The sequence below is a fragment of the Enhydra lutris genome, unplaced genomic scaffold (assembly GCF_002288905.1).
Source record: "Enhydra lutris kenyoni isolate GAN:26980312 unplaced genomic scaffold, ASM228890v2 scaffoldscaffold27, whole genome shotgun sequence".
In the NCBI taxonomy this organism is placed as follows: domain Eukaryota; kingdom Metazoa; phylum Chordata; class Mammalia; order Carnivora; family Mustelidae; genus Enhydra; species Enhydra lutris.
This window is the reverse complement of record NW_019154111.1, coordinates 1,879,475-1,903,797: the sequence shown is the minus strand read 5'-3', so window position 1 is coordinate 1,903,797 and position 24,323 is coordinate 1,879,475. Positions and strand designations below refer to the sequence as shown.

The 24,323-nt window shown below is 48.2% G+C and overlaps 2 protein-coding genes across 2 annotated transcripts; one reads left to right on the top strand and one right to left on the bottom strand.

The window, feature by feature from the left end:
• The first annotated feature begins 3,278 nt into the window (after window positions 1-3,278).
• Window positions 3,279-4,708, top strand: LOC111152125 (LLLL and CFNLAS motif containing 1). The gene is made up of 3 exons (XM_022510432.1): window positions 3,279-3,314; window positions 3,429-3,549; window positions 4,153-4,708. Exons 1-3 carry the CDS (start codon window positions 3,279-3,281, stop codon window positions 4,329-4,331), a joined length of 336 nt encoding a protein of 111 aa, XP_022366140.1. The 3' UTR covers window positions 4,332-4,708.
• A 237-nt stretch (window positions 4,709-4,945) lies between these two features.
• On the bottom strand, window positions 4,946-24,130 carry LOC111152061 (Kell blood group, metallo-endopeptidase). The gene is given in 21 exon segments (XM_022510346.1): window positions 4,946-5,212; window positions 5,906-6,001; window positions 6,312-6,481; window positions 6,700-6,767; window positions 6,915-7,025; window positions 7,202-7,302; window positions 7,738-7,815; window positions 8,056-8,154; window positions 9,308-9,418; window positions 15,752-15,881; window positions 16,980-17,128; window positions 17,358-17,546; window positions 17,646-17,708; window positions 20,592-20,738; window positions 21,066-21,190; window positions 22,662-22,874; window positions 22,877-23,048; window positions 23,050-23,091; window positions 23,093-23,287; window positions 23,591-23,678; window positions 24,003-24,130. Coding segments are annotated over 21 exon segments (2,619 nt in total). The 5' UTR covers window positions 24,113-24,130; the 3' UTR covers window positions 4,946-5,050.
• Between the last annotated feature and the right edge of the window lie 193 nt (window positions 24,131-24,323).

Genomic DNA, 24,323 nt, shown 5'->3' with positions numbered 1-24,323 from the left:
GGAGAAATCTTGGGACTCTCCCCAGGAATGAGTAGGCAAGAGGATTGAAGGCAGATATCCTCTTTGTGTTGTTTTCTGATAGGATGAGTTCTACTTCTCTTCTGATTATAAATGCATGTTATCAAATTGGAGTTATTCAGGAGGCCAAGGAGGTACATGGGGATAGGTTGGGGGCTCTCTTTATATTCTAATGAGGAGACAGAGCACAGAGAGGGAGGGTGATGGCCCATGGCTAAGTAGCAAAACTAGAACTGGCTTTAAAGTTGGAAATTTAGCTCCAAATCACCTACCACAACTTATTGTTTCTTGGAAGCCTTCTGCCTGTACAGATGTGGGAGATTTGGGTGGACATGGGCTGGGAACCTCCCCCTTGGGGGTCTTTAGGAGCAGGGGACCCCGCTTCTTTTAGTGTAAGACTGACAGATGGACAAAACGGCCCTTATAGGAGAGTTGAAAGGAGACAAGTAAGAAAAGGAAGAGATGCTGGAGACAGGAGGAAGCACACTCCCACTTAGGGAGTGGGGAGGGGCCAGTCAGGACCGGGAGGCGGTCACCTTGTAGGGCAGTTTTCTGTTTTGCTGGGGGCTGGAGCAGTGTGGGATGGTAATGGCCTCTGAAGCCTTGGGACTTCCAGTCTAAGGAGATGGACAGCGAGATAAGGTTGAGGTGGGGGTTGTAGATGCGCTGATAAGCAGGGGGCTGGCAGAGAAGGAGCACCTGCCTGCCGAGGCAACACTCAGCCCATAAAGCTAATCCTGGAGGCCGTGGGGGTGGGGAGGGGCTGGCCCGGTCACAGCCGCACAGAGCAGGTGCAGGGGGGCTTGCCACCAAGGGCTCTGTCCTTGGGTCTGGGGTGGGGAGAAGAGGGGGGCCTGGGGAATGGGTCCCCACCTCTGGGTCTCCACCCTCTCACTTGCCCAGGCCCACTGCATGGGGCCACTTCTATGTGAATAGTTTTTGATAAAGACACTACAATACTATAAACATATTTTTCTTCCATATGACTTTCTTAACAATTTTCTCTAGTGTACTTTACTATAAAAATGCAATATATAATACATATAGCATACAAAATATGTGTTAGTTGACAGTTCATGTTTTTGGTAAGGCTTGCAGTCAGTGTTAGGCTATTAGTAGTTAAGTTTGGGGAAATCCAAAATTGCACTGGGATTTTTGACTGTGTGGGGGTCAAGTCTACTGCCTAATCTTCGGGGAGTTCCCTGATTGGCTTCCTCCCTTCATTCCTCCGCCCTTGTCATATCCCCCACCACAGCCCTACTTCTCCCTCCTTCTTCCTCATGCTCCCTCAGCCGTCTGTGGACACAAACACCTAGGGCCCCTCTCCCTCAGGTCACAGCTTCCCTGCAGTCTCGGGAGACTCAATGATGGCCCAAGAGCCCCTCATTACACTGTTAGGTCCCAGGGCCCCTTGTCCCCAAAGCAGTCAGACCTCATGTTCTGATGTGGTAAGGAGGAGGAAAAGGAATCATACCTGGATTCTATTTTCTAGGAAATACTCTTCCACTCCACATCCGCACAGCCATGTAGGGAAAGGATTTAAATAATACACTTTAAAACACTAATAGTGATTTTCACTGAATGGTCAAGTTATTAGCCCTTTTCACTTTTCCTACTTTTTAAATACTTTTGTAATAAAAACAATTAAATTCCTGCAGGACTTATCTCTTTCAGCCGGGGAATGGGGCTGGTGGTGGTGAGGAAATTCGAGGAGTGGTGGTCAGTACAACCCAGTTCTTTCCACACCAGCCTGCCCCACCCCCAGCTGCCCTCCCCATCAAAACGCACAGAGCCTGAATTGGCTTCTCTTTTTGCTGGGAACCAAGAGGCTCCTCCCTGCAAAGTAACCAGATTAGTGACTTTTTTTCCACCCAAGCATTGTTTCCTGGACCTGAAGGTCAATGAGTGCAAGGTACGGGTGAGCAGGGTCACTTGCTTCCTTGAGTCTTTCTTCCCCCACCATCAAGTGACCTCCTGTACCACTCCCCATTCACCAAGTCGCCTGGCCTGGATCAGCAGGAAGGTGGGGTCCATCTGTGGGAAGGAGTCTCACACTCCCATGTCTGTAATTCTCTTTTCCAGAAAGGGCACATGTTTCTGCACATGGCTCAGCCCATGCCTTTGGTGGTTCACTCAGGTATGGGATGCATGGGCCTCAGGAGTGGCGTGAGCTGATTGTGATAGCTCAGGTGTGCCCACAGTCTCCTCCCACCTGCCCCAGGACCCCTCACGTAGCTCATGGCCTTCTCTGATTTCTGGTTGTCCAAGCAGGTCTTCATCTTAACTCCCAAGCTCACCCCACCCCACCCCACCCCATCCCAACCATCTCTGCTCCAGGAAGTGTTTAGCCACAGCCCATTACCGCCAACATGTCTGTGCTCACCAGGTTCATGGGTATGGCGGGCCTGGGGCACTGAGGCAGTTTCCTTGAGATCTTTTATGTGGGATTCTCACCTCTCTGCCACACTGGTTCTTCTCTAAAGACTCTACTTCCATCGAGCAAGGAGTTTAGAGAATGAGCCTCTAACAACTTTTTCTTTGTGTCTGAGAATTATATAAGAGGCTATAAAACTAGAGAAGGGGAGTTTAAGTCTACCAGTACAAGAGGGCAAAGACTCAGGGAGAAGAAAGTCTAGGGGAAGGTTAGGAGTGAAGGAATGGTTTCTGCTTGGGTAGACACCCTGTTCTGTGTCTCATATACACACACACCCTTCATGTACACTTTCCTCCCCCTCCATCTGTGCCTCTCCACCTCCCTCATGTTTGATGGGCTTGAGTTTCATGTATGGCCCGGGACTTCAGGATTCAATATTATCACATCTTCTCTGGGCCTCAGCCTCCATAAGCCACTTTCCTTGGAGAAAGGCCACATGGAAGAGAGGAAGAGGTGATGTCTAGAATGAAAAAAGGTGGTCAAGGGTCCTGCTCTGCCCCTATTGTCTGGGTGATGCTAAGGGCAAGAGTCATGTCTTTTGTGAACCTCGGTTTCCTCATCTGTATAATGGGTATGATGATACTATGACTTTGAGTCCCACTTGTTATGAGGATCTCATGACAAAATGGAAGTGAAAGTACTTGGCAAACTCTTCAGTCATTTGGTTGCTCTCCACAGGATGACCCACTATGATCATCCTAGAAGCCTGTGCTACCTGCTGCTGCTACTCACTACTCTCTTGCTTGGCAATGGAACTCTCTAATGACCTGAATGAGGGGCAGGCCCATGGCTGTGATGTCACAAAGCTCATGAAGTCAGAGGTCCTATGGAAGGGAAGGGAAGAAAACGGTGCTGGGAAGTGGTAAGGGCTGGGACAGGGACAGGGGAGGGAGGTGGGGGAGCTGGCTGGGAACTGGGGAGTAGGGAAGGCCAAAAGCAGCTGATGGGCAGGCCCATGAATTCCCTGGGCTCCCAGCTCTGCAGGGCAGCATTCCTGGCCACCATCCTGCTGCTGCTGCGGGTCAAGGGGGTGAAGCCTCAGAAAGGCAACTTGGACCCCAACGAGAAGAGTCAGAATGAGGAGATACCCTCTACAGGTAGGTAGAGGAGAGAGGATGGCATCTGGAGCTAAGGATCAGATCTCTTTGGAGTCAGTCCCCCACTACTTATCAGGCTGGAACGAAACCTGAGATAGGTTCGGGTTGTGGGAGAGTGGACTCCAGTCCCCTATTATTGTAGTGTGGAAGAGTCGGGTAAAAGGTTTAGAGCAGTGTTCTTGACCAGGGCCATATACAGGGGTGCACCACAGGCTAGCCAAAAGTGCATGTGTCTTGTGTGTGTGGGGGCACAGATGCATTTGTCTGGGAAGAGTCTCTGGTCTCTCTCTTCTCTAAGTCTCTGGTCTCTCTCTTCTCTAAGGCGGTCCCTCTGTCTCTGAATGGTGTAATGCAATTTGGAGGAGACAGTTTGAGGTGGAAATGGGGTGTGTGTGCTGCGGTTGAACACAGATGGGAAGAGACCTCTAGATGGAGCATCAACTCCTTGGTCAAGGACAGGGTCTGCACAACTGGGCTAAAGTCCCAGGCCCTAATCCCTTCCCAGATTCTCTTAACTTTGTCCCATTTCTGGCACAGGTTGGGGTCAGGGTGGGGCAGGTTAGGATCAGCATCTTCATTGCCTTCCCCTCTCTGCTATTCCAGACCAGGATCAAGAGTACTTTGAAGAGCACTTTGTGGCCTCCTCAGTGGGTGAGATGTGGCAGACTGTGGATATGACCCAGCAAGAAGATGACAAGACATCAGACACGACAGCTCTTCGTGACCACCTATTGGACCTAGCCTTCTGCTTCAATCTGGCCAGCATCATGGTTTTTTTATGAGGGACATTGAGGCTGAGGTGGTGGCCTGGTTCCTGGATGAGGACCTGGATATCTACCTCCGCTTCATGATAGCTTACTGACCCTCTCTCCCCACTGGGCTCCAGGTCACTGCTCTCAAGGGAGGCATACGCCTGGCTTCCTGACTCTGGCCTATGGCTCTTCACTTCAGGATGCAGCACTTGAGAGAGCCTGGCACTGGCCTTCCAACTACCCATCGCCACAGCCTGACTGCCTCCCCACTCTCTGAGCTCCATCTCCCAGAGCCTGAGACACCAGACCCATGCCCTTCTCTCTCCTGCACCTCTCCTGATTCTGCTTGGGACAGCACATTAGGGGAAGAGGGTAGCAACAATAAAAGTAATAACAATAAAATCCTGAAAACACTGGGGGACAACTTTCTGAGACTTAGCTGAAGCCCTTTTGTCTCTTACTGGTCCATTTAATTGCTGGACCTGTGGCCCACTGACCTTCAAACCCACTAGTTCAGCAAGCATTGGTGTTCTCCTTTTCTTGTGTCTGTGGAACTCTCTTGGCCTTTTCTCCTCTTATTTTTTCTGACTTCTAGGCATAGAACATATCAAGAAAGAGTCATTAAGAGATAGGCAGATGCCAAGTGCCAGCTTTTATTTTTGGAAGGGAAAGAGGCAATTGCCGCCTAATTCTATGGACGGAGCAGGGAGACGTTGTGACACCTGATTGAAGTCTCTGTGGTAGCCAGGCTACCAGAGTTGGCAGTGGCTAGAGGGGTTCAAGAGGGTACCGTGTGGACAGTGGAAATGTCTGCCAAAAGCTGGGGTGTTGCTGAGTGGCCCGTGGACTCGAAGGGTGGGTGGGCTGTGAGGATCCTGGGGCTCCTGGGTGCCAGGCTCCCTACACATCACCTGTGGAGAAAGAGAGGTGCGTGTGGGGTAAGGAAAATGGCAGAATCATAGGGTAGATCAGGGTCAGTAGGATGAGGCAAACCAGTGCCAAGGTGGTGACTAGGGATGGCAGAGATGAGAGCAGGGATCAAGCCACACATTTGTTGGTCTCTTGATGATCTGGCAGGAGGCATGTGGGGGGGGGGGGGCCCGGGGCGTGCAGACAAACCATCTGTCAGTGACTGAGGGGTGGGGTTTATTGGAAAACCTCTGTGAGAGGGTCTTTCAGTATATTGAGGAATTGGGTGTAGTGTCTTGTTGAGAGAGCATATGGTACTTAGAGGGTGCTGTCAGGTGTGGACCGCACCTGGGGTCTCCCAGTCTCCAAGAAGGACTGGGGTCTGTAGACAGTCTGTTGGAGGCTTATTTTTGAGGAGAAATGAGAGAAGAAAAAGTTGGGCTCATCTCAGAGGGATTTGGCAGTAGAGTTTTTTCTTTATTGAAGGGGGTGCCGAATTTGGTAGAAGAATTTATAGTAAAATGAAAAAATGGCCCCAAGTGGTATGTATAAAAGATGACAGTGGGGACTTCTATGGCAGAGGGTTGGGGCTGTTTGGGAGAAGGAGTTTCAGGGAGGAGCTGTTCTTTAAGCATTAGCAGTAAGGTACTTCTCTGACGTGGAGCGAGCCGTGCGGGAAGATGGCAGCTGTCTACCTGGGCATAGCTTCGGAAGAAGAGTTGCTGAGGACTGAGGTCCAGGTTCGGCAGTGTGGTCTCCCCATGGTGCCATAACAGCCTTTTGCTATATGCCTGCATATGGGGGTGGGATGGGAGTAGCCCTTAGTTAGACTCCAGAACCATGGCCATTTGGAAGTCTGAAGCCCTACATACAAAACCTAAAACAGTTTGTGGTTTTTGCCCAAGTTCTTCACAGACACACTGGTCTAAGTGAGGAAAAAAAATACGAATATCCTAGAAAAGAGGGATTTGTGGGGTAGGAAGGGGATCACCATCTCTTCAATGGGGATATGAAGAGTAAAAGGCTTTACAGCTATGTTTGCATGAGGGATGGTAGAAGGAATGGCTATTAACAGATCCCAGCTCCTGGGATGGGAGTTACCTGCAGTGCAATGGCCAGCCCCCCAATGTCTGCAGCATTCTCCAGGAATGTCCGAGATCCATTGAAGGAGGTTCCATTGGGTAAGGGAATGGTCTCATAGTGGTGTTTCATGCACAGCAGCGCCCCCTGTAGGGCACGGGTGTCACAGGCCGGGCAGCCCCCAGGGAGTACTGTTGAAAATGCGGCCAGGTAAAGAAATAGTGAGGCGGCAGGCATGTAAGGATGAGTACAAGGGGGCTACCACAGACTGGGCTGGCCCCCAGAAGCATTGCAAAGGGTTCAGAACTGTCCCACCAGGAGCCCACCCTTTCTCCTCCTCACGGCCTCTTTTGGGGCCTTCACCTGGGTTCCCAATGGCCCCACCTCCCAATGGCCCACTGTTACCCACAGAGCTGGTAGAAGATGTGCAACAGCTCATGGGCCATAATGCTGCCAGCAGCGCCAAAGTTCACGGCTCTGGGGAGACAGAGGTTTGTCTTACTCCCAGAGTCCTTCCAATCCAAGTTTTTGACCCCAATTCTCTGACCACAAGTGCCATCCATCATAACATCTGTGCATCAGGCTTGGGAAGTCCCCTGCCCACCCTCAGGGAATAGCCCCTACCTGGGGTAGCCAGGGTGGAAGAATGGCGGTTGGAGGAGTCCAGCTGGGAAGACCACCACATGGTCAGGTATTGAATAATAAGCATTGACCCCCCAGGGGGATACCTGCCACCTATGGGAAGAGCACATATGAACACCATCTCCATCATTTATGGTCCCTCCCACCAGACATGAAATCCCTCTCAACTACTGTCACACTGTTCCTGTTTCCCCAAGCCCCCATCTTTCCTGCTAATCTTGAATGGGTATCTCTGAGATGCAGGGTCTATGTCTCCCTTGCTCTTATACCTGTGGTAGGGGAAAGACTGCAAGAAGCTCTGGACAATTCTAGCTTGGAGGGATCGGACACAGCTCAGGAAGGACTGCAGGTAGCTGGGTCCAAGCTGTATCTGGGAGGAGGCAGGAAGTGACTCGGATACACAGAGACAAATACAGATGCACACTGACATACCCTGATGGGTACATCTGAACACAGATGGATAAGCCCCGGCATATAGACATCCATAGTACAGGGGAAGGCAGCACAGTGACACTGCCACATGTCAGTGCAGACAGGTTTTACACAAATCAGAGCACAGATAAACATGCTCAGGCAAGTCACAAGAATGCATGTGTATATGCATGCACACACACTCAGTGTGACCTGAAAAGGTTCTGCTGTTCTGCTGGCAAGACCCACAGTGTGGATATTCACCCATAAAGCCCAGCCATCACCAGGTCAAGGAAGGGTCAGTTAGGATTGCCCAGGATAAACAGATTATCTGCCACTCAGGTGGGTCAGGGGGCTGAGGACTAATGAGGAGCTGGCAAGGGCAGGGACCCACATCGTTGTATTCCTGTCTGGCCTGTGATGGCTCCAGGGCCCATTCTGGGGCCCCCATCTTCACCTGCAGTTGGGTGACCTGGGGAGAGACACAAAAGATAGAAGAAACCTAGCTACCCCAAGTCGATCAGAGAGAATATCTTGTGCTCACTGCCCTGGTCCCACCTTTTGTGTTGTCACCAGGGTATATGGGCAGCATATTGGTGTTTACACTTGCCATGTGTCCTTGTGCCTTTGCATTCTCCTCCCACCAATGTGATCTCTGGGTCCAATACTCAATTCCACCCCTTCTGACTCTTGCATTTCACTCTGAGCTCACCCTGTTCTGGGCCTCTTTCCAGGTATTCTCATCCATCCAGGGAATCCTTCTGAGGCGGCTGATGAGGGCATTCTTGATTGCAGTGAATAATTCCATAGCCTGTGAAGGGGCCAGGATAGAGAAACAGAATCAGGGTCAGCTTCAGTCTGGGGTCTTGCCTGCTGGGCCTCTAAGAAGGGCCTTGGCTCCAAGAAGCTACCAGAGAAGGGGGAAGATCTCTGAGAGAGAAAGCAGGAAGTAATATTAACTAGGTACTGGAAACCCAGAGCACAGAGATCTGGGGGGACAGAAAGGAGGTGCCACACACAGAAAGGAAATCTGAGAGCTGGTCACTCCTGAGGTCAATAGGGGAGAAAGTTCCTTTCCATGGGAGATCCCAGCCTTCCAGGGGAGGGAGATACCATCCTTACCCTTGGCCAGGTGATCCACTCAGAAAGCAGAGGGAGGAAGAGGACCATCATTCCCTTCCCTGCTCTTGAGGCCCCTTGTCCTCACACTCTCTTAATTATGGCCGGCATTTCCTTTCTCCATCTTTCTGGGCATTTCAGCTTTCCAACAAGCTGAAGTCTTTCCAGCTTCACAACTGACTGTGTGGTTACTGATTTCCCATCCATCTATCTTCTTGTTTGTATCCTTTCTTGATAGAGGTAAATGGATGACAATATCAGAAGCCTGAGCTCAAATCCTGACTCTATTAACTGGTAGCTGATCTTGGGCAAGTTACTTAACCTCTCTATGCTTCAATTCTCTCTTCTCTAAAATCAGGATGATATTAGGCATTAAAGTAGTTCATGCAAAGTGCTTACAAGAGTATCGGCCACATGGTAAGCACTCAAAGACTATTCAGTACTCATTCACTTGAACTTTTTAAGATTATATCATTCCATTTTCCTGTCGTTTCCTGTGTTGTTAAGAAATCATAGAGAAACAGGGATTCATTTAGAGGCCATGGAGTTCAATTTTCTCATTTTATGGTTGAAGAAACACAAGTGCAGCAAAGTTAGGTAACTTGTCCAAATTCCATGCATGTTGTGTGCACTTGTGTCCTGTAGTAAAACTATGTAAACCCTAGGGATGCAGCCTGGCCTTCTTTGACTTCTCTCTCATAGTGTGGTCTCTCTCTCTCTCTGTGACTGCCTGACTCCCTGACCATCCCCCAACCACAGAGTAGGGCACAGTCAATAGAATTAGGAGAGAATGATTGGGTAGAAAGGGGTGGAGGGACATGGGCTGGGGAAGAGCCCTCACATACAGCACTTTGGGTGCTCGGGTTGAAGGCCTCACGGACAAACAAGGCTGCCAGAGTAGGCTTGAAGAAGGTTCCTGTATCCTCCACACACTTCATCCATCGAGGGCGGGAAGGCTATGGAGACAAATCTGGAATGAATGGCTCTCATCAAGCATTCTTCCTCATCCACCTCCCTGGGCCTATCTCGTCTAGACCTTTATCCACAGGGGAAGCTCTCTTTCTCTGTCTTTCTGGGTTTGTCTCACTTTGCTCTATCATCCTTTTTGGTGATACACATGGGGCTATTGCCACTTGGTAATAAAAAAGGCTATGTTCTCCAGGATTAGTCTCATGAGCCTGGATTGGGTGAAACATCCTTATTTATTGGCTACCGAATTTGAAAACAAGTTCTTTCAGAGGCACCCTTATGGAGAACAGAAAGGCTCCTGGATAGGAGAGGACTATATAGCAAACCTCTCACCTCAGCAGGTCTGTTGGCCACCGAGTCCCTGCCTGCCACATGCACCATGCTGGTAGCCCAGTAAAGGCTGCCACCCTCCCATGTTTCTTTGCTTAAAATGGAAACTGGGGAAGGTAATCCCTCTTTCCTTTCTGCCACCTTCCCCATCTCTCCAAATGGTTATTGTGGACTATAAGAACTTTATCTTAAAAAGAAGAAAATGATCAGAGTGAAAATGGATTTTAGACACCATATTGTTTGGTAGGAGAAGGAGACAAAAGAAAAGACTAAACATGAATTCAGAAAACCAAGAAATTTTTGGTCAAATCAGGGAAAAGAGGATGAGATGAAAGACATCATCAACTTCAAAGGCAGACAGGTGGTTGTACAAAAACTCAGTAGGGGCTTGGCAACTGGGGTGTTCTTAGCATGGGAACAAAAAAATTGACCAACATAAGACAGAGATGCCGGGAAGGTATTTGTGGGGGTGGGGATGGCTTTGAGGAGCCGACCACGAATTGGGCCTAGAGATGACATGAGACCAACTGAGAAACACGCTCAACAGGTCAAGGGTGAGAGAGCTGGCCTAGGGGAAGGCTGAGCTGGGACTCTATAAAAACAGCTAATATGCAAATTTGGGGTAAGCAGGGATGAAGTCACAAGACTTCATTCCTGTAACTTATTTACTCCTCTCAGATCTCCTTGCAGGGAGGTAGTTAGGTTGCCACTATGCTTTCTGGTACCAAGATTGGAGAGAGAGTTTAAGGGGCTTCCCACAAGAGAGGAAACAAAAAGGGAAGGCCAGTATTGTTGTCATTGAAGAAGACACTTTGGGGTCTGCCTATTTTGACCTTCACCATTTTGAAGGTTGCTCCAGACCCAGTTGCCCACATTTGTGTGTTCTTGTCCCCTCTTGCGAGGATAAGGACTCAGCCACTCTCTACAGCATATTGGCTGCAGCTCCAAAACACAAACGTGCACAGTGAAGATGAGCTGAAAGAGAACCTGTGTCTGACAACCATGACTGGGTCAAGGCAGGCTCAGCTGGCTGCCTTCAGTGACTGTCCATCCCCCACCGGCCTCCTGATGACAGGCCTGGATCTGAGACTGACTTTCATCAGGCTGTGGGGAGCATGGGGGAGGTAGCGGCCACCCCCAGGGCGGCAGCAAGCACATCAGCCTTGAGCTTGGTTGATCTGCCTGCCCTTTCCACACCTCTTCATTCTTGAGTTGTTTCCTGATCCCTTTTGCTAATGCCTGTCCATTTTTCCAACAGCTTTTGCCTCCTCCATGCCTGTCCCCATAGCTTAGGCCCCAGCAGGGTCTGAACCGGTTCCTGGAGAGCATAGATGCCACCCAAGACTACCCATCGCTAAACCCTGCAAAACTCTGGGATTCCTTTGGTCACAGTTGTGCTGGGTCACATCTCCCATGAGCAGGAAAATAACTTCCAGAATCTATAAATAAATGCAGGTCTTGGGGTGGAAGTTGACAGGTTATATATTTGTCTACTGGGGGTTCTGAATATCTGAGCTGTCTCTCAAGACATGGAAGGATAGAGCATACTATATATATATTAAAAATAGAGAAAAAGAGGGGCACCTGGGTGGCTCAGTCAGTGGTGTCTGATTCTTGATTTCAGTTCAGGTTCATGAGATCAGACTCCACCCTGGGTGTGGAGTCTACTTAAAACTCTCTCTCTCTGTTCCTATCTCTCTTCCCCTCCCCCCACTCTCTCTCATGTGTGCTCCCTCTCTCTAAAAGAGAGAGAGAGAAAGAGAGAGAAATATAGTGGGAACAATCATTGCCAAAATAAAAAAGATGGAAGATATACTTCAAGCTCAAGATAATGAAGCCCAGTACATTAGTTTTAGGGAACAGAAGATAAGCTGCAGATATAACCTTAGAACTACATATAATCATATTTAAGAAATAATAGAAATCAAAAGAAAATTCTAGGAATCTGAAGGGAAGCATAAATTTTCTTAATTTGCCATAGAGGGAAAGTAAATTTTAGAAATTATACACCAGCCAGGAATCCTTAATGTTAATTTTGACACCAAATTCTAGAATAAGTCATTAAGCCAATCATTTCTGAACACTTGAGAAACAGCATATAACTACTAAGGGATCACTAAAGACAAATAATGCCACAATAATAACAATTTTTCTGGTTAAAACTTCACCAAACTAGGAAAACCCAGAGACCAGGAGTCACAGACTCGATAAGGGCCAGTGGTGGGGTAACTGAGAAGCAGCCGGCGTCAGACCCATGGGGCATAGAGGGACTAGGGTCAATGGGCAGAGCATACCCAGGCTGAATAGAGCTGCCTTACTCAGCCCCTGTCACTTGTGACCCCTGAGGAACGTTAGCTCAGGGCTGCTTCAGTTTCATGCTTACCACACGCGCACTCAAAAATGCTGGAGATGTGACTACTATCGTGCCATCTCCTAATTTTTGACTGCTGGTGATTAGCTAAAAGATTGTCAAAAGCTTTAAGGCCAAGAAAACACATTGATTGTCCAGATTCATCTTCAAGGAACCACCACAATACTATCTCTGAACAGAGAATTCAGCATTTACTAAATGTGGATTATTAACCCCTGCACTTTGGTTACACAAACCATCCCTGGGAGAGTAATACCAGCCTGCCCCCCTCTGCCTGCATTGCTTGGGAGATCAAATGAAGCACCACATCGAAAGCACTTTGTAAACCTTAATGTACCCCTTCACTGTGTTGCCATTGGTTTCATGGAGGCCTTTGGGTAAACCATAAACTAAGACCTTGTGAATGAGATGCAGAAATCTGTGTTGGAAGATAATATAATTGCATGGCTTCTTAGCGGGCTGAACCATAATGAAACCTCGGTGACCAATGACTCCAAGTCCACATGAGCTTCCCCGACATCCTACCAAAAACCACAACATGCTCCCCACCTAGCATGCCATTTCGCCCTTTCCTGATTTCTTTCTCTGTAATACTAATAGCCACAGAACATATTTTATTTCCTTAGTTTATTGTCTTTCTTCCTTCACCAGAATATCAGTGTCTGAGGGCAGGGGCTTTTGTCTTTTGCCTGTGTGGTGTCCCAAGGGCAGAGAGAAGTGTCTGGCACATAGTAGGTGCTCAGTAAATATTTTTGTTGAATAAATGAATAGATGACTTTATAGCTAGGTCTTCAATGACCTGACCTGCTGCTCTTCCTTCTTTGGTATTTTAATTATAGTCTAAATGAAGATACACTAAATAAAGCTGCAAACGACCAACAATGGGAAGGGAAAGGTAATACAACAGAGGACTGGAACAAAGACTAAAATCACCTGAACAAATCAGGATGTTGGGCTGAATATAAAGAGTTCACTCCACAGGTATAATTGTGACATTCTGCTTTTACTTCCCCAAATTCAGCTTCTCAAGTTTAATAAGAGGAAGATCTGGTTTAATGGCCATTTCATTGACGGTATATTCAAAATCATTCAACAAAATATGGCCAGTTAATAAGACCTCATATTACTGAAATGGGATTCTATAAATTAGAATTCACTCCAAAGAATATGGTTAGAAATCCGCAATTAATAACCATTAGATGAAACCATGAATTTTGGTCATATCAAGACCAATGGGTTGGTGGTGTCTGACTCCCTCCTCCTCCTCACAGCTCACATCCATCACAGCACCTGTTGCTTACCTTCCAAATACATTCTTTTGAAACATAAAAATAGATCAATCTTTCTGTAGGCCTCCATTTCATGCCGAGAAAAGCCAAATCTTTCCAGTGGCCTACTGGGCCCCCTCCATCCCTCTCTGATTTCCTCCCTTTGGCTCTTTGTGCCAGCAGCAGCAGGCAGAACCTTCCATGCATGCCTCACCATCTCTTCTCAGCCAGAACCACAGGGGGATCCCTTATGTGGCCCCAAAGCTTAGCCAGCCTGCTCCATACCTTGTCCAATGAAGTGATGTCCATTTCTTTGCCAGAAAACCCTTTCAACTCTCTAGACAACTGCCTCTGTCCTATGTCTAGCAGGGAGATCCCACTGCCAATCCAACCTTCCCTTAGGTCTCCCTCTTGGGAAATCTGAGGGTTTGTCATGTGACCCAGGGTCTTTCTGGAACGCAGCTACACCCATTCATTTACTCTGCATGCAGCTGTTTTTGTGCTACAAGGGCAGAGCTGGGTGGTTGCAACACAGACCATATGGGCCACAAAACCAAAAGTATTTACTATCTTGACCTTTGTAGAAAGAATTTTCCAACCCATTTTATGTTTTCCTACCCACTGATTTCTCAATCCTACATAGTATGTAATTAAAAACATGGCCTCATGAGATGGACAGGTCTGTTTTGGGGTCCATTTCTTCATCTAATGAACTGGTCTGGGGAAATCTACTTGCCCTTTCTAAGGACCTCAGAGTGTTTGTGAGGGTTAAGTAAAATCACCCACGCTAAGTGTTCCAAGCAGTGCCTGACATACAGTAACACTCACTGTTTATTAGCTATTATTCTTATTCTACTTGTTGGTAGAACTTGAGTCAGCTTTCAAGCTCAAGGACAGCTATAATCCTAATGGTATATGAGGATGGACATAATGGATATAAAGGATGTATGTAAGTATATAAAGGATGGCAACTTTAGCAATCTGTAAGCCTTCTAAGTTCTTCAAGTGTGATTTCAGTATTGGCACACCTACATCCTTCAAGAAGTACCATCAGACCATAGCTCTGGGATTGACAGAAGGCTGTTTGTTACCAGGGACTTTGTAGCAATGTCAACTAAGAAGAGTTGGAGTTCTGTCTGCTTCATCTGTGTCAAGAGAAAGGCTGGGTAGAAGCTTCTTGGGGACTTGCCCATCTGAGTGAAAGTCCTAAAAAGGAGTGTTTTGTCATTGTTGTTTTTATTGGTTTGTTTTGTTTTATTCTTACCACAGTGATTAAGCACAGACCCTCAAGCTAGACTACCAGAATTCAAATCCTAGCTGTACCAACTTACTAGCTGTAATATCTTGAGCAGGTTACTTAGATTTTGTGCCTCAATTTCCCCATCATAAAATAGGCATAAATGATATGCCTACCTCAGGAAATTCTTCAGAGAATTAAATCAGTTCATACATATCTAGAGGGCTTAGAAAAATATCTTACTCCCAATACTCGATAATGACATCACAGTCCCTATGCATTTCATACATTTCCCCTCTCTGAACTCCACAGATGATTCAGGTCACCAAAGCAGTGAATTTCTTCAAGCCACAGAAATGGTCCACAAATTACTAAGAAAAAGGAACCCCAGTGATTTTCAAGATTACACTGAGGCCCTGATTGAGGTTGGAGCATATCTAATGTTCTAGACACCTTTGCTTGCATTTGGACGTGTCTGACCTGAGGTTCCAAAGTTCTTGGTAAAAGAGTGTCTCCACATCTTATGTGACATAAGAGACCTGGATTAGTTTGTTTACGACACAGCCACCACGTCACATATATCAGGATCTGGACCACAAAGCCCATGCTGTGGCCCAGCAGATCCTACTAGATGTCAGGGATGAAATCTTTGTGAAGCACACTTGAACATCAAACACTGTAATCACCTAGATAGAGGAAAGACCACTGCTTGCTACTCATGTCTTGCATCCCAGTGAATCCTAAGCTTTAGGTCCATGTCCTCAAATCACAGAGCTCTGGATAACTAGACATATAGTTTAAAGGTCATGACAAAGGAAAAGCAATTGTTGATCATTTTAGAGTCTTGATTTGCACCTTAGTACTCTGCCAAAGGCCATGAAAATAGCCATATGTGTGTAAATATATGGTACTCAGCATCTCAGTCCTCAATATAAGTACCATATGCCCAAACTGTCTGCTTCTATGGAAACACTAGACATTGCAGGGCACTGCCCTCATGCCCTCATGCCCTCATGCCCTCTCCCTGGGAGAGATATGCCAACATTTATCCCTTAAAATGGCAAATGTTCCTTTAGCCCCTATTATGGGAAAATTCATTCCTTTGTCTCCTCACCATAGGTGGTCTTTCGGTCAGCTCCCCCAGTTTCTGGATCAATGATCTGCGTGCCTCTTGGAATTTACTGTCCAGGGCTGGAGAAAGGGTCCTCACCAGCCCCAAGATCATATGGCTCTGCAGAAAGTCTCTGAGGAAGGAAAAGAGATGGACACATACACCCATGGCTCTGGGGGTACCTTGAGAACAGCCTCCCTTGTGTAGTCACCTTGATACTCCCGGGGGAAGGCCCCTCTCTTCTGTAGCTATAGAAAATAAAGGCTTGACCTTGGAATAAATCAAGAAAAGCTTTCCTTGGTGTGAGTTGGAGAATGGTAGTAGAAGGAACTAGATGCAGAGGTGACTTCTCAAGTTGCAGGGAGGGAAGGGTCTGAGCTAGAGGGAGACTGGACTTAAAGAATCTAACCAGCAGATTCATCTACTTCCACAACCAAGAAATCTCAGTTCACTTTACATCTGATTTGTAACCATATATAAACTTGCTCACACCCACAAGAATGGCCCTTGGCTTCCTTCGCAAAGAATTTCTAGAATTTGCTGCCACTGAGTTACTATGAAGAAGAGCCTTAAACCCAAGCCCCCAGAAGGAAGCTGCTGTCTTCAGGTAGTGGCCACCCAGGCACTGGGAATGGCAGCCCAACACAGAGCCTTACCCATAAGGGCCTCATAATCCTTCACAGCTGAGAAATGGCCTCTCACCTAGCTTTTTCGGCAGCCCAACACAGAGCCTTACCCATAAGGGCCTCATAATCCTTCACAGCTGAGAAATGGCCTCTCACCTAGCTTTTTCCCCAAAGAATCCCCAGCCTTCACCTTATCCAACCACTGGCCTCATGTGCCTCTACCTCTTGCCCACACCTCCCAGCTGCTAAGACACACATGTCTCTAGTGACTGGTCTTCTAGCATCTCCTATAGCTTAGAGGCTCTTCACAGGATGGGTTCTACTCCCAGTAAACCCTGTATCTTGCTGGGCACCTGTACACCTCATTTCATGTGTGTTTTTGCTTAACCGTGCCCCCCAAGCCTCTCATATCTCCTGTTCCCTCCATTCCCTCTTGGGCCATCCACTCCAATTATTCTCTGCCCTTTTGTGTCCAAGGGTCCCTTCAACTTCCTGGGAGGACCTTACCAGCATGCATTTTCCATAATCTTCTTCGTCCCTGAGGCCTCCTGGCCCTAGACATTTTCCATTTCCCTTATACTTCCCCAATCCCACCTGAGGCAAACCTGTGATTCGACAGCTGCTCTTCCACCAGTTGAGACATGTTTTTCAAATACTCCAGGTCATGGACCAAGAGAAGCTGGGAAGGGCTCAACGGCATTGGCGTGAATGTTGCTTGCAAGCAGGACAACCAGTCGATGGCAGGAGCCATTTCCTTAGAGGAGGGACACAAAGGCTGAGGGGGATGGGATTGAAGGGGATGGTTCTCCTCCCTCAGGGTTTGACAGGGAGTGGGGAGGCGGATTGTTGGGGAAAGGGATGGAACCAGGAAAGTTAGGGATGAGAAGGAATTAAGGAATGAGGAAAAAGGAGATCAGGAGAACAAGAAAGTTTGGGAGAGAAGCCCTCGTGCCCACCCTCCTCCAGTCCCTGGTTCAAGGCACCTGCAGTTGGTCAATAGTGACCATGTGGAAGAGCTTTCCCTGTGCCCGCCGCTGCTCCAGGGGCCTTAGAAACTGAAACAGCTGCGAGGTAATGGAGATGGATAGGTAGGCATGTTCTTGCACTTTGTTTGGTTCTCCTCCCAGCAAGGTTCCCAGCTGGTTCAGATAAGTCACGTATTCCCGCACAATCTGGGGAAGGGGCAACTTCAGTCACAGCCATCAGAGGCCCTTGCCTTTCTCTGAACATCAGAGGTCAGGACATGAGCTTTGTCCATGGAGCCATCTTACCTGAGCATAGATCTTCTGTTCCTGCTCTTGCTTGAGGGGAACATCAAACTCTGGCTGGTCTATCTGGACACAAGAGATACTGGAGAGAAGTAGGGAGCATGGAGGAAGGAGAGGACAGGTGTGGGGAGAAGGGGAATATACCACAGAAGATGGCCTCAGGACACAGAGAAGGAGCAAAGAGGACAAAGAAAGGGAGGGGTTTGGGCCAGGAAGCATGGGGGGAAAGAGTCTAGACATAGAAATGTCAAGACAGAGTGGGTATTTCAACCAGTTTAGGGGTGTTCAGCAAGAGAGAAGCATACTAATCCATGTCCTGAAGGAAGCCATCCCCTGTACTAGAGCCAGGTCTAGAGTTAAGGGAATGAGAAACTGTCTCAGGCACAAGATTTAAGAGGTACTGAAAATGGTAATCAAGATAAATATTCTAATTGGTGTTTTTTAAATAAAAATCAATGCTAAAATCTATGCTGACTAAAAGATCAAATCTTTGTTCATCACAGATTTTTTCCTGAAAATCTAAAATGTGTTTTTTATCCATTTTGAAGAAAAATTAAAGATTTTTTTTTAAAGTCTGCAATAAGATTTTTGGTCCATTTTGTGAAGAAATAATCTCTTCAAAAAATCCGCAATGAACAAAAATTTGCTATTTTGTATATCATGGATTTTTGCATTGGTTTTGATTTTTTTTAATTATTAAAATATTTACTTTGATTGCTGTTTTTGCTAACCTCTTTGATTTTGTGCACAGGTAAGTGCCTCACTTACCTCATCTGTCCTCACCTTAGTCCTGGCATGTCCTTGATTCTGTTCTGAAGACCTTTGCTCCCACACTTTGCCTTTTTTTGCTCCAACTTCAATATCCCGCTCCCACTTCAAGCTTTCCCCATCTTGAAAAATCTTTCACATGGCTCCTTTGTCACATTTATGTCCACATTTTGAAGAACTAAAAGTCATCTCTGTCCCTGCTTCAACTCCCTTACCTTCCTTTTAAACTCTGTATAATCTGTCCATTTCTAAAACCGTTTTGATATTCTCTTCAAGAAGCTTCCCAATGGTGTCTTCTCATTCTTCATTCTCTGAGGTCAGAAATCTCTGGAACCCATGACGATCCGTCCCTCCTGAGATGCTCCTCCCCTGTCCTCTGTACCTCAGCCATGCTGATCTGACTCCTCCTCCCTGCCCCCAGACCCCCATGGGGGTGATCCCTCCGCAGTCAATTCTACCCATTTTTCCCCTCAGAGTCCATCCAGTCTCCAGTTGATGGTAACCATCCTCCTCCCACTCACAGCACATCAAAACTGTGGGGTCATTTTCCAGTTTCTCCATTTTCTGCATTTACATTCAGTCAGTCACCAAGTCCTCTAGAAGCACCAGGGACCATCACCACGGGGATGAAGTTGCCTAAATCTTCATGCCTGGCCTTTCCTTTCCATTTCAATTCCTCACAATCATCTTAGTTCAGAACCTACAAATTGTTCCTCTAGACTCCTCAACATCTCTAGGTTGACCTCTGAAATCACTGTCTCTGCTTAAGTACAATGCACAGCCCTGATATTTGAGAGGACCCAGCAGCATTTTGTTTTGTTTTGTTTTTTCTATTAAGTCAAAGTGATCGCCTCCATCTGACTTCTGAGGCCGGGAATCATCAGGCCCAAACTCAAGTCTTCAGTCTTGCTCTTATCTATCTCCCACCACACCTCACCCCTCCCCCAAACCCTCTGTTCCACAAATCAGCCTTCTCACTGACCCCACAGAGGAGTCACACCATTCAGCCTCTTCTCTTAGCTCAGGACTTTCCCAAAGCCCTCCTGATGCCCTTAGCTTCACCTTCACCTATGTGATTGAACCATGTTTCAAGTCTCAGCTCACATTCTCCCCTTTTTGGGACATTCCTTACCCACTGCAGATCTTAACTGCTCCTTAAAGGCCACACAGGTTAAACTCCTGAGCATACCCTTTAGAACAGAAATTTAGAATGCCTCATACTGGTTAATGACAGCTTTTCTTATATATTCATCCCCACATAATTCTGTGGAATTTGTGAGAGCAGGAGTCAAATAGATTGCATTGCCCACCACAATATTGATACCTTCAACATTTTTATTTATTTACTTGTTTAGAAAGCACCTGTTGTGGGTCTCTGGCTGCCAGGCCTTCTACTAGATTCTGGGGAACAGAAATGAACAAGTTGTGGTCCTGTTCTTCAGGGGTTCATGGTCTTTAACATGGTGTTCAATGATGAGAGTTTGGGAAGTGGAAGGACAAAGGGGTCTACCTAACTCATAACTAGGGTGTCAGTGAAGTCTGCCTGGAAGAGATAAAGATCAAATCCCATGTTTTAAAAAAAAGTGAGTTTTGTAGGCTGAGCTTGAGGGGTTGGGGAGTAGTGTTGCAAGCAAAGGAGTCATCTATTCAAAGAATTGAGGAATAGTCCTGAAGCTGTAAGTTAGCATGGCTGGAGGTTTAAGGGGGACAAGGCTGGAGAAGTGTGTAAGGGTCAGATCATAAAAGGACTTGCAAGGTTTTGTTAAGGATTAAGAACTAGATTGTGATGACCCGGTGAGGCATTGGAGGCATGTACACAGAGACAATAGCATAATTAGCTCTTGGTTTAGAAAGATCCCTCTAGCAAGAATGAAGAGCAGATACGAGGAGAGTGATGCTGAAGATAATGTGGTTAACTAAGAGGCTGTAGGGGTAATCCAGATAAGCAGTAAGAAGATAGGAACTATGTCTTGTCTTCTCCCAACTGGCCCTACTACTCCTTTCCCTGATTTCACCTAGTGTCCCTGGTGTCTCATCAATAATTTTCCCTCAAGATAGGGATCTTTCCTACATTGCACATTTGTCCTCTCTCTTCAGCCCACAAACTTCCACTAGGAGATGCTAGGCTATAATACCAAGTGGGCCCAGGTCTTACTGCATTTTTGCCAATGCATCCCTCACCTGGATGACTGGCGAGTATGGAGGGGTGGGACGAGGTCGTAGATAGGCTCTGAAGAATGGAAAATAACCATACTGACTCATCAGAAGTCTCAGAGTTCGGTTAAAGTCTAAGGAAGTCCAATTACCGGAGATTCGCCAGCCTCCAAGCTGGGAAGCAGAGAGACAGGGCTCAGTATAGGGTGATAGCCTGGGAGACCTGCCGCCCCCTTCCTCAGACACCTGCTACTTCTCACCACTACTCTGAGTGCTTGGAGCCCTTGAGGCTCCACCTCTATCCTTCTTTCTCTACCACACCCAGGTCCTCATGCTTCCGAAGGGTATTGCTATTTCCATCTCCCTCCTGGAACTTGGAGATCCCTAGGAAAGAGACCCCCCTCCCTTTCTAGAAAAAAAAAAAAAAAACGGGGAGCAGCCCTGAGCATACCTTGGTCCTATGTGTTTTGTATCTAGAAATGTTAACGTCCTGGGTCTCACCTCCTCAATGACTTGTCTGAGGGGGGCAGCCCCAACAGCTTCGATGGCATCTGTGTCCATGCAGGACCTGTAGAACTGGAAGGCTTTCTCCTCTCCAGAGCCCAGGTGCCAGGAACCTGGGGCTTCTAGAAAGGAAGCATGAGAAAATTAGAGGAGTAGAGAGCTGAGAAGGGGGTCAAGAAAGGGGACTCCCAGGGAAATGGAAGGAAGGGGAGGAACACTGGGATGTGGACAGGTGGGATGATGGGAGGGCTGGATTGGCTCGGTGGGAGAGCAGGTGCAGGGAGAGGGAGTGTGGGGAAGACTGAGAAAAATAAAGGAGACACTAAAGAGAATCAGGGAGGAAAAGACACAGGAAAGAAGGAAGAGACAAGAACACCTAGGAGCACCTATGGGTACAGGAGAAAGGATGCAAAGGGAAAGCAGGAAGGAGGTGAGTGAAGAGATTAGAAAAATTGGGAAACCAAAGAACATTGAGGGATTAGAGGGAGGGAAATCATCTGGAAAGTTTTAATAAGGAGACAAAACAGGGTCCAGGCCCTCACTTGGGACCCCAGGAAACAAGCAAACATATGGCAACAACCCAAAGACATATTTTTGGAATCAGCCACTCTGTAATACCTGCTGCCTGTCCCTCAGCCCCCGATACCCTTCACTCTCTTGTGGGCAATAGCATTCATCCTGAGCGTACATTTTCTTTTCATCTCTGGGCCTTAACTGGAAGCATGGCCCCTCTACCAAGGGAAGGCCAGCCTCCATTCTTTCTCCATCAATAGGAGGGCAGAGGGATATATTCACGTGTCCCAAATTCCAGGGGATACAGCCCACACTCCCTCGGCCACCTTACACTGGAAATGCCTGCTTTCTGTGCCCCATCTTATTCCCCATCTTCACCACCATCCCCCAACTTTCAACCTCCCAGATGGCCGCAGCTCCTTTCCCAGACTTCTCCTGTCAGTCTTTTGTCTTCTCCACACATAGCCTCTTCTCTACCCCTGGGGCTTTAGGTGGGTCCTCTCCTCTACACCCTTTGTACCTCTCTGGATCCATTCCCTGACACACAGCGAGATACTACCCTCCCCACACACACACTTCTCACCCCACTGGCCACATTATCCCATCCGGCCAGCCCCAGGATCCCCCTTTTTCCAGGTGGGCTTTCACACCAAGGTCCAAGGTTTCCATGGAGAACAGGAGATAATGGTGAGAGGGGGCCAGGAAGTGCAGGGAAGGAGAGGAAGATACTGACCACTGATGGGGCTCTAGAAGACAGGGTGGGGGGGGGCTGGCGACTGGGAGTGATGGACACATGAGCTTACGTGCAGCAGGTGGTGAGGGGACGCAGGTGGGGAAGGTCCCAGGCATAGGAGAGAAATCGAACATTTAGGGGCAGTAACAAGGGGAGAACTTGAAGAGAATGCAGTAGTCATGGGCAAGCAGGAAAGGGAAGATGATGAACGGGACAGGAGAGAAGGGGGGAGGTACTGAGGAGCAAGCTGCAGTGACAGAGAAGCCACCAGCTGTCCCACAAGCACACAGGTTTGGGACAAGATAGTAATAGGCTCAGAGCCACCCACTTTGCCCAAAGGGCCTCACCCAGTATTCTCCGAAGTCGGCTCTTATTCTCCTCTGCAAGAGCCTGGAAAGAATAATCGGTCCCTTTGGCCTGTCCACAGGCAAAGCTGAAGAAATCGGTGCAGGGGGCCACACTGGTGTTTCCAGAGGCCAGGTAACGAGCCAGGAGATCCCAACACACAGGAGTCGTACAGGGGCCTGTGGGGAAACGCTCAGAACTGGGAGAGGGAGAGAGGGAAAGAGAAAGGGACAGGGCTCCCCCAAGGGGCTAGGTAAAGGAATGCCTGGTGAAGAAAGGGGAGAGGGACCCTGTGAGGAAGCCAAGACCAGGAGCAGATGGGGAGGAAGAAGTTGGGAAGTGGGGAGAGAGGAGTGGGTCAGGTAGGGTAAGTGGTGAGTAAGTCCAAGGGCACAAAGCCTCGGGGTTGCCAGGCAGGCAGAGGCTTCCCCCTGATGAGGAAGGGCTGACTAGGTTGGGGGCTTCCAGGATCATGCTTACGAGGGCCACAGCTCCGGAAGATGTACACCAAAAGCACAGAGAAACCAAGGAGCACACTGAAAAGCAGGCCAGCCATTAGCACCCTCTTGACCACGGACCACTGTCCACTGGGTTCAGTGGCAGTGGGCAGACTTTCTTCTGGAGATCTCTGTACAGGCAACCAGGAAGTGAAAACCACAAGATGGAGGGCATTGGGAGAGAGGGGTGAGGAAGAGAAAGGGGAGAGGAAAGAGAAAGGAAAAGTTAGTGCCAGGGCCCCTTTGGAGAGAGATCATTCTCCTCACTCTCCCTAAACCCAGCCCTATTTGGACCCCTGGGAGATGCACAAACGAGAAATGCCACCTGTTCTGGGTAAGAACCAAGTAGGCTGTGAAGGGTTAGAGTTTGTGGGATGTCAGAGCTGGAAGGGATGTCATTCATCTGCCCCACAAGGGTCAAGGAGGGCACTTACCTCCTGGTTCCGGGGAGGTCTCATTCCACCTGCCCGGCTCATTCCCCCGGCCCGGGTTCTTCCCCACTCTGGTCTCCACCCTCCTGAACTGAGGAGGATGGAGGGGAGAGAAGCTAGTTCAGGAAGGGGGTGCATTAAAGAGAGTTATATCAGGTCGTTTTGACGCTTCCTGTCACACAGGCGCTATCATCCAGGGCAGTGTTCCCAGAAGGGCTTCGGAGCGGGCCCCTCCCCTGGATGCGCCCCTGCTTTCCTCCCTCTCCAGATACCTCCCTCTCCTTTCCAGTTTCTGCTCTCCAAGCCTCATGTTCCCTCCTTTCTCCTGTGGGGCACAGCACTCGCACACAGGGCCATCCACCCCCACCCTGGCCATCTGACCCCAGAAGGGAACAGTTTTCTCCAGGGGACTTGCCCTCTCTCAGTCCTCTCTGGCTCCCAGAAGCTTCCTGGTTCTGCTCTAAGTGCTGAGTCTGAAAACAGGTTCAGGAAAATGGCCTCCCTCCTACCCCCACCCCAGTTCATTTGTTCTGGAGAGGTGGAACTTCTGCCGCTTGACTCTCCTGTCCCCATACTCATGCTATTGGCCTCTGGGTGGAGTCTGTTTATCAGCCCAGAGACACCCACACCTCTCCTCCTCCTTTATCTCAGCTTCTCAGGGGGAGGTGAAGGGAGGGAGTCTTCACTCCAGAAGCAATCTTGCTCTTGGGTGGCTCCTCTTGTCCTGGTCTATGCC